The sequence below is a fragment of the Arachis ipaensis genome, chromosome B01, assembly GCF_000816755.2.
Source record: "Arachis ipaensis cultivar K30076 chromosome B01, Araip1.1, whole genome shotgun sequence".
Classification (NCBI taxonomy): Eukaryota; Viridiplantae; Streptophyta; class Magnoliopsida; order Fabales; family Fabaceae; genus Arachis; species Arachis ipaensis.
This window is the reverse complement of record NC_029785.2, coordinates 119,371,196-119,380,258: the sequence shown is the minus strand read 5'-3', so window position 1 is coordinate 119,380,258 and position 9,063 is coordinate 119,371,196. Positions and strand designations below refer to the sequence as shown.

The 9,063-nt window shown below is 37.2% G+C and overlaps 2 protein-coding genes across 3 annotated transcripts; both read right to left on the bottom strand.

Moving 5' to 3' along the window:
* Positions 1,286-4,686, bottom strand: LOC107619378 (protein COBRA-like). 2 transcript variants are annotated; one of them, XM_016321663.2, is made up of 6 exons: positions 4,347-4,686; positions 3,617-3,693; positions 3,023-3,479; positions 2,415-2,571; positions 2,046-2,323; positions 1,286-1,590 (listed from the first exon to the last, which is right to left on the bottom strand). In XM_016321663.2, exons 1-6 carry the CDS (start codon positions 4,438-4,440, stop codon positions 1,298-1,300), a joined length of 1,356 nt encoding a protein of 451 aa, XP_016177149.1. In that variant the 5' UTR covers positions 4,441-4,686; the 3' UTR covers positions 1,286-1,297. The 2 variants fall into 2 exon arrangements, with proteins under 2 accessions (XP_016177149.1, XP_016177141.1); XM_016321655.2 differs by having other exon boundaries at positions 3,617-3,696; positions 4,347-4,684.
* LOC107634973 (pentatricopeptide repeat-containing protein PNM1, mitochondrial) lies at positions 6,332-8,449 on the bottom strand. Its single transcript, XM_016338317.2, has 2 exons — positions 7,718-8,449; positions 6,332-7,528 (listed from the first exon to the last, which is right to left on the bottom strand). The coding sequence occupies exons 1-2, from the start codon at positions 8,297-8,299 to the stop codon at positions 6,509-6,511; spliced, it is 1,602 nt and encodes a 533-aa protein (XP_016193803.1). The 5' UTR covers positions 8,300-8,449; the 3' UTR covers positions 6,332-6,508.

Sequence of the window (9,063 nt, the reverse complement as noted above, 5' to 3'; positions counted from 1 at the left end):
ATTCAAAAAAGTGAGTCCATCAATGTAGTCATTCGTGTATTTTCTGTAACCAGAATTCAATGTCGTTAGTGACGTAACTCAAGTCTTGCCACACTGAACATATTAAAACGACGTCATACGCGTTTTGACGCTCAAGAAGGCATTAAACGACGTCGTTTGAGGGTTATGACAAGATTGTTCAAACTTTCAAACGACATAGTTTAACGCATTCTTTAGCGTCAAAACACGTACGGTGTCGTTTTAATATGTCTAGCGTGACAAAACTTGAGTCACGCCACTAACAGCATTGAGTTCCGACAAGAGACTACATTGATTTGAGTATAGGGGACCGAATTGTATCAATTAAAAAGTTAGGAACTAAATTAGTACAACTCACCAATCTCAGAGATTAAAATGGGGCTTAACTTTTCTGATTAAGAGATTCTATTATTAAATATAAATGATCGTATTATTATTTTGACTCATGATTGTATTAGAATTAAGATTAACAATGGAGGTTCTATATTTTTATTATTTTTAATTGTTCATGATGTCGATGAAAATATAAATGATGAATAATAAAATAAAGGGTAGATTTTAAAATAAAATAATATTTGAAGGGTTAATTAATAAATAATATTTAAAAAATTATTTAATAATTATTAAAAAATTTTAAAAAATATTTTGTTATTAATAACAAATTTGCTATTTTTGATATTGAAACGGATCCTAACTCCAAAAAATAACAAACGGCTAGATATAAATTAATATGAATACTCACATGTAATTATCTAAAATAATTGAAAATAATTAAATATTTTGATATATTTAACTAAATTATCATTTAAAAATTTTCAACTATTAAATTTGTGAAAAGATACTTATAAGTAAGTTTTCCACATAAACTAGATACCATATATCAGTTTCTATGGCCCAAGTATCCAAAAACAAAAGATATAAAGCCCAATCCCCATAGCAGAACCCGTTTGAGGCAAATAGGTTTACTGATTAGCATACATAGATACATGTTAACATAAATAATAAGCATTCTTCAAAAAAAAAAAAGCAGCGCAGAAGATATAATAATAAATAAGCAAACATAGGTGAACTCTGTCTTGTGCATGCAGTAACTCATTGGCCAGCGACAGACTCTTAAATAGAGCTCAGATCCGCGACGGATTAGTCCTTAACCTGTTGGGTTGGGGGATACCGTTTGGGTAAACCAAAAAAAAAAAAAAAGAAAAAAAAATTTAGAAAATCATAAAAATCAAAAATATTTTTGTTTCTTGTTTGAGTCTTAAGTCATATCCCATCACCATTAACATGTAAATGATAAGACTAGAAAAGAAGCCAGAATCCGAGTGAGAGAACTTAGCAAAGAGAGAACTAGTGTTGAACTTGCATTTGGTAGCCAAGGATATGCATCTGGAGGTGGCATGACACAGTTGTCTCCATTGAAATAGATCCTTCTTGGGAATGCCCATCCTTTATCAAATGTGAAGCTTGATTTGTCTTTCCTAAATAACAGTTCTGATTGCACATTCCCAACTGCTCCAGCTGAAACCAACAAATCATTGTAGAACTTCACACCCCACAGCATACCTGTATCATCTGCAAAACCCATACATATCCCAAAATAATTATCATATAATAATTGGTATATATATACATTTTCTTCATAAGATCATGTAGGAACTATGTTGCATAGGTACACATATGGTATCAATACTAAGTACAAATACAATTACAGGACAAGTTAGAAGTATTAGTTTGTTTCGTTCAGAAGTAACTTAAATAGTTTAGCCACAAGAATTTATGTTTTCTAGGAAGTATTGGTATTTAGGTAAGGATTCTTTATTATTGTTAGAATATCTTTAGGATATTATATAGTAATATAATATCTAAGTATATCTCGTATTGATTTTATATTTATTTAGTTTGACATTCGAACATCGTCTGAATATACCCTAACAAGTACAGGACAAGTACCAAGAAAGAACCCGATACAAGTTCGAGAAACCATCTAGGAGATTAGGACTATGATCATGTAAGATAGAAAAACTTACTTAAGCCCTCATAAGGTGTCAGTGGCTTGTAGTTAAAGCTGAAAACCTGTGTCACATTGTCAAAATTGGGATGCTGAACAACAAGGTTCCATTGTGAATAGTTCATTCTGTAATTGAAATTTGTGACTGTGATCTTGATCCTCCAGTACTCTTTGTATTGGAGCTTGACGTGCCAGTGCACTCGAATCGGACACATATGGCTTGTACACTGAACTAGAGGTGGATTCAAAGCTCTGCTTGGTGGTGAAACGACTGAAGCTAAATGCGGAGACTTTGGACTGCGAAAACAAATTGTAAAGGATACATCAGAAGAAGAAAGTCTAAGGATTTTCATTTCTTTTAAACCAATAAAGGTAAGTAAAAACTTACTCTACACAGCTTCCAGGTTCTGTTTTGTTTTGACAGCCACAGGTACAAGTTGGGCAATTTACTATTGTATTATTATAGAATGATGAGAGAGAAACACAGCAAGTTGGAGTCTTTTGAGCCAGGAATTGAGAATATGTGCAGGTAACATTCCAAGTCACTGCAACACAACAAGTAGGTTAAGCTAAATAGAATAAACCGATCTGATATTCATAAAACAATGCTAGAAAGAAAAAGAGAAAGCAATTGCTGCAAGTTGTATCACATTGACAAAAGCGGTATGGAAAAGATAGAACTAGAATGATTGCACAAATTGTCAAAATAGAAAACTTTCTTCAATTTTCTAAGACACATAACTAAGTATAATCTAACATGTACAAGTCTTATATCTAGGTGTTGGTTTTGTCAACTTAGTTTAGAACAAAACATGTACTCCTTTCGTTCTCTTTTATCTATCACTGTCATTTTCTGATACACTCTTGGATCAACCAATGTAGACACAAATTGTATCCAAAAGACTGCAGTGACAGATAATTTGGAATAAAAGGAGTATATGGCCCTATGCAGAATTCCCAAGTCAATGTCAATGCATATTTTTTTAAGTAACTTACTCATGGCTTGAGTGGTTCTCCTCTTGTCATTGGTGCTAAATTTTGTTGGTCTCACAATCTTTGCAGGGCCACAAGTATAACCTGGGCCCGGCACTCTCAAGGTGAAATTTTTCGGCACTCTAACAGTTTTGTTAGTTGTTCCAGCCGAACCGACAATGAGTTGGAACGAAGCAACTGCAGTTTCAGGGTCCTGAGCCCACGCATTCAAGACGCCGCCTTTGCAGCAATTTGCTACCTGCTGATTGTAAGGTGCTCCTGGCAGTAAATCCACTACAGTTGGATCTTTCTTGCAGCAATGTGGGATGCTCCCTTTGAACCTTGAACAATCCCCTTGTTCTGTGGTTTGGCCTCCAAGCATGTTCCAAATTACTTCCCTTTTTGCCCATGTCCACCCTAAGGTCCATCCCGGCGCCTGGATATGGCGATATTGTTGAAAGTTGTACATTGTAACAACAGCCTGTATTAACATTAGTTTTTAACCAATCAGAATCACCTTTTAGGTCTTTCATCAAACATGGCATGTGCAAAATTGTAGATTCATCATGCCAGATAGAACTGTAGCGATTTCTGATTAAGAAACAAGTGATGACTTACAATATAGCCATCTCCAGTCCAGGTTATGACATCCCATTTGATTGTTATATTGGCAGTTGGATCAAGTGCATCATAAGCTTCTACACATTAAACAAGCAACAATATGTTAGGAATTAAGGTAGTAAGAGCAATGTGGAAGCTGAAACATAATGAACAAAATGACACAAAAGAGTTTATATGGTTCGGCTTGATGCCCACGTCCACGGACAAAGGCAACAAACAAATATGTTACTATGAAATATGAAGAAAATACAAAATAGGTGATAACTCCACTTAAACCAAAATCTCTAATGAGATACCAAACTAATAGGCTTAACGCCTATGTCGACGGACAAAGACAACAAACAAATAAGTAAACACAAAATAGGTGATAACTTCACCAAAACCAAAATCTCTAATAAGATATTAAAGTGACAAACAACCCACTTGTGCCATTTTCTTCTTTACATTTTCGCTTCCGCTTCACTCTTACTACATTAATTCCTAACACAACAGACTTATAGTCACAGCATGATTGAAGCAAATAATTTTACTAAAATTTGTGTCCATCCATGCCCTTAATCCCTTCGTTTTTCCCTCTTCATTCAAAAGGTGGTAAGCTCAACTAGTGAACATATTTAAAAAGTGCATTGGGTTTGTGAAAAGGTGGAAAATGGAAGTAAAAACAGTAACACTGAAGTGTGAGAACACCAGCATTTCAAAGGTGCAGTAAGAGGATTGAAAGCAGTACCTGTGGAAGTGAATGTGGTGCAAGAGAACAGTAACAGGAGTAAGGTTGCTACAACAGATCCACTGGTACTGGTAGGTAACCAAAGAGGCTTCATTTCTCGGTTCAAACACTTTTCTTTTCTTGCTCTCAAGATCTGAAGAAGCTTAAAAAAATCTGTACTTTGAGCTTTTTGATGTTGGAGTTCAACAAAGGTGATGGAACGCACTGCATTCCATTATTGCACTCTTCTAAGTTCTAATATTTATATAAAAAACAGGCTTTTCAGACGATTTCTTTTTTAAAATATTGGCTGTGATTATGATATAGTTGTGGATTTTATTATGATATTGGAAGCTAACAGTAATAGCTGCCTGCTATTTGTAGGCAATAGCAAGAAGACAAAAAAAAAAAAGCAAAACAGAAAAAAATGGAGGGAAGGACTAGAAGTATAGTAGGAGAGATTTGATGTATGGTGGGAATAATTTATGAGAGAGATTTAAAAAAAATGAGCCTCAGTGGCAATAAGTCTCAAATTTTGTTATCTCCCTAATTGCTATCACCATACTTCTAATCACCCCTCCATTTTCTTCTTTTTTGATATTTTTTTTGTTGTTTTGCTATTGTCTACAAATAGCAGAGAGCAATTTCTACTTCAATATTACAGAAAAATACACAACTGTATTATAATCACATATTACACCAAATATCATTTAACATTAAAAAAATTAATCCTTTTCAGATGTCAAATATCAATAATACCCTTATCAGTCATATTATCAGATTTTCTCACTTTTTTTGAAGGAAAAAAAAAGGTCAGAAAACTTTCCCATGGAAAGGTCATTTTAGATGGTGAAATTAACTCATTATTTTAGAACATTAATTTGCTTGTGCATATGTTTCAAACTTTTTGTAAGTTTGTTGTTAGCATTTTTTTTTCCTGTCTTCTGATTGGGAGATAACATTGGACGAATAAAACATAATGAGACAGAGAAGGATCATGTGATATGGAGGAAGAGACAGTAAAGTGCGCGTGTACCTCAATCAACACGATAGATAAGTTCGAATGTCACCCATATCTTAGTCACTTCTAAGAGCATGTTTGTTCTTTGTTGTAACCCACGTTTTGTCGTAAGTCGTAACGCTACTAAATACTAACACACAACATTTCTGTTAATTTTATATATTAAGCAACTTTTATATGACTATGAGGGATTTTTTTATATTTAAATTAAATAAATATAATATCTCAGGGTCAAAATTGGTATCTTGCCCATAATTTTAAAAAACTGAAAAAGCAGCGCCTTTCTCTCAATGAGTGAATCGTCTGAATCCCCAATTTTTTCTTGTACACCACATTATTATCACCGCGTATAGCGTAATTAACTTCTTGAGAAGAAAAATATTGCAAAAGTTAATCTTTTTCATTATAGATTTAAAACTTGAAGCTTAAGATTACGAGCTGAGGAGGACCAAGTTTTATATTTTAAATATGGATAAAGTCAGTCCTTAATTAACAAGTGATCCTGATATATGGACTTGTGACACCACTTGTATCAATCACAAATTTACATTATTATTTCTGCATTCATTGAAAGTATCGACCACTTGAGAGTTGAGAGTTGAAACTAACTTTGCTGCAGAATTAAGTCATATCATATATATGAATTACTACTTTAATTACTGACTTTCTCTCCCTGGCAAGCAAAAATAATGATATACCCAGCACAAAAAGAACAATTATGTGGATAAAGAAAACACAAGTTTGGTTCCCGTATAAATTTAACAATGATTAATCATCATTGTGGTTACTGGTCTAAAGTTTAAATACGAAAAATTGCAAAAGGAACTTGAATCTATAGCAATATTAAGAGTAAAGCCTGAATCTAGAACAGGGCACTAGTAGTCTAGCACCCACTTGGTCCTAAATTGAAGAACATGCTCAGTAGGAAGTGCTGGCATGAGGCACTTCCATCAAAACAAGGCACAAACAAAAGCAAAATTTTCAAGAAAGCAACCAATTCAGAAACAAGATTTTATTTTCATAACATGTTAACAAAGTATAAAAACTAACCATGAGACAATGAAAAACAATGGTTACAATTGGGAAAATCTATTCCAAAATATTTGGAGAACCCAAAATGTTGCACTAAGAATACAAAAGGACCAAAAAGCAAAGAGATGTTTTAAGCTCTACCCATCCTTCGTTTAGGCTTCTTCACAAAACTCAACCTTATCTGTTTCAGCTTTCTCCTCTTCCTAGCCATCTTCTCAGGCAAAGTCTCCCTCTTCTTCTCCTTATTCTTCTTCTTATTCCTCAGGTCCTTCAATGCTTTCGCCTTCTTCGCATACCATGGATCAACAACATACTCCTTAGCCACCACAGCCACACCCCTTTTCTTGGCCTCGTTGAACAGAGTATTCGCCTTATCGACACGGTTCATGGAACCCAATTTCCCCATCAACAAGTCATAAGTCTTAACCCCTGGTTCACACCCATCAGCCTTCATCATCCCAAACACACTCAAAGCATGATCAACCCTTTCAATCCCACACAAAATCTTCAAGAACCCGTAGTATGCCTTCTTATCGAGCGCAGCACCAAACCCCGAAGATTTCATCCTATCAATCATCTCATCACCCTCTTGCAACCTTGCAGCCTGGTACAGACTCCGGATCAGCACAAGAAACGTCCTCTCGTTCGGGGAACACCAGTACGACCCCATGTTATTGAACAATTGAACAGCCTCCTCTGTTTTCCTCATCTTACAAAGGCTACTGATCAACACATTGAATGTTTCCACATTCCTTGGAACACCACGGGACTCCATCTCCACCAGAATCCTCTCTGCTTCCGAGTGAAAGCGAAAGGGATCTTTCTCGCGGCACAGCTTGCATACGCAGTCCAGCATTGCGTTGAAGGCATCCACGCCAAGCTCGAACCCTCCTCTGTACATCTCTCCGGCGAGCCTCTCAGCTTCATCGAGCTTCCCCTTCACGCACCAACCTCGAATCAGCATATCACAGGTGCTTTCGTCGGGGAAGAACTCCTTAGCCAGATTCTTCACCATCTTCTCTGCGTAGCTCGCGAAACCATTTTGGCACAGCTTCGAAACCACGAAGTTTAGGGATTCGCGGTCGCGATTTAATCCGTAGTCCTTTTCCATCCGGTCGAAGAATTGGATCGCATGGGTGGCCCTGCCTGCACGGAAGTTAGGGTTTTAGACCCCAAAAGGGTGCTGCCTTCGAGGGCAGCAGAGAGAAAGTAGTGCGTTGCCTTGAAATCCTTCCTGCGGCCGAGAAAGTCAACTAAGTAGGAGACGGTTTCGTCCGTGTGGTCGAATTTAGGGTTTGAGATGAGCCATCGATGGAACCCTAGCACTGTGGCGCGTGAGGCGAACGAGCCGATCGATCGCGGAAGTTAGGGTTTTAGGCCCCAAAAGGGTGCCGCCTTCGACGGCGGCGGAGAGAACGTCGTGCGTGGCCTTAAAATCCTTCTTGCGGCCGAGAAAGTCGACGAAGTAGGAGACAGTTTCGTCGGTGTGGTCGAATTTAGGGTTTGAGATGAGCCATCGATGGAACCCTAGCACTGTGGCGCGTGAGGCTTCGGGGGAGATGTTTAGGATTTGGAGGACGAGATTTCCGGTTGGCGTGATGTGAGAGAAGCTGAGCTGGAGGCGCTGCGAGAAGGACAGAGCGTCCGAGTCCGGGTCTTTGGTGAGCTCCGACGAGAGGGATTGAGCTATCGGATCCGGGTATTCGGGTTGTGTTTGGGTCGTATTTGAGGAGAAGTTTCTGGCTTCGAAGAATGAGGGTCGATCGAAGGGGTTTCCGGGTGGGTTTGGATTGGAAGAGGGTTGTTGTGGAAGGAAATGAGGAAGGGATTTGAGTGAAGAAGATGAAAGGAATGATAGTGAAGAAGAGCGGAAGGATCGAAGGAAGAGCCTCCGAAGTTGCAGAGACTGTAATGGCGGCATTTTTCTTAGGGTTTTGGAGGCTGCTCAGTTCAGTCCTGGGTGTGAGACGAAGAAGATGATGTTGATGGAGAAGAAACCTGCACCAGAAACGGGGCTTGTTGGATTGGGCTCAGCCCAATTATGTTTTACTGTCATTGGTGGACTGACAGTGGGCCCAATGGCCTAATATCTAAAACTCGATTAAGCAATAGCCCATTTAGACTAATTGAGGATAAAAAAATCAAGTTGGATTGGGCAAGTAATTAGTTTACCCGTCCGCTTAAACAAGTTATCGGAGGTTTAAATTTCGCCTTATATATGTAGCAATCTATTGGTCAGTAACAAACTTTTAAATAAAGCTCAAATTTATAATAGATTAATTATTAACCTGTCGGATTGAAAAATACTGTGGAGAACCAAAAAAAAATTAGGGATAAAAAGGTATAGAGAATTTATCTTTCTTGTTTTCGCTCTTTGACCCAAAACAGAAGAGAAAATAAAAACCTAACAAGCTTGCAACTTTTGTAAAATTCAACTAGAAATGACAATGGATATGATAGCATAGAATACGTTTAGAATTTATGTTAATTAACTTGTACAAAAAAACAAAGGCAAAATCTTCCGTGTAGATGAAGAAAAGACATCTATATATGTAGATTTATGTTAGAAGAATGTTGGATGGACAAGTATCCCATAAAAAGGACAATCTATGTGGTGAGTGCAGTTTTTACAGCAGCTGTCTCGCTGAACCGGTCACATAATTTTGTATGTTAATTAATTAAGGT

Bases quoted from the DNA above. Each gene is read 5' to 3' on its own strand.
- LOC107634973 (XM_016338317.2), bottom strand. From the start codon at position 8,299: ATGCCGCCATTACAGTCTCTGCAACTTCGGAGGCTCTTCCTTCGATCC. The intron at 7,529-7,717 runs CTCACGCGCCAC...CCTAACTTCCGT, and splicing joins CGATCGATCGGCTCGTTCGC to GCAGGCAGGGCCACCCATGC.
- LOC107619378 (XM_016321655.2), bottom strand. From the start codon at position 4,440: ATGAAGCCTCTTTGGTTACCTACCAGTACCAGTGGATCTGTTGTAGCA. The intron at 2,572-3,022 runs GTAAGTTACTTA...GTTGTGTTGCAG, and splicing joins GAGAACCACTCAAGCCATGA to TGACTTGGAATGTTACCTGC. The intron at 1,591-2,045 runs GTAAGTTTTTCT...TGGGTTTTGCAG, and splicing joins GACACCTTATGAGGGCTTAA to ATGATACAGGTATGCTGTGG.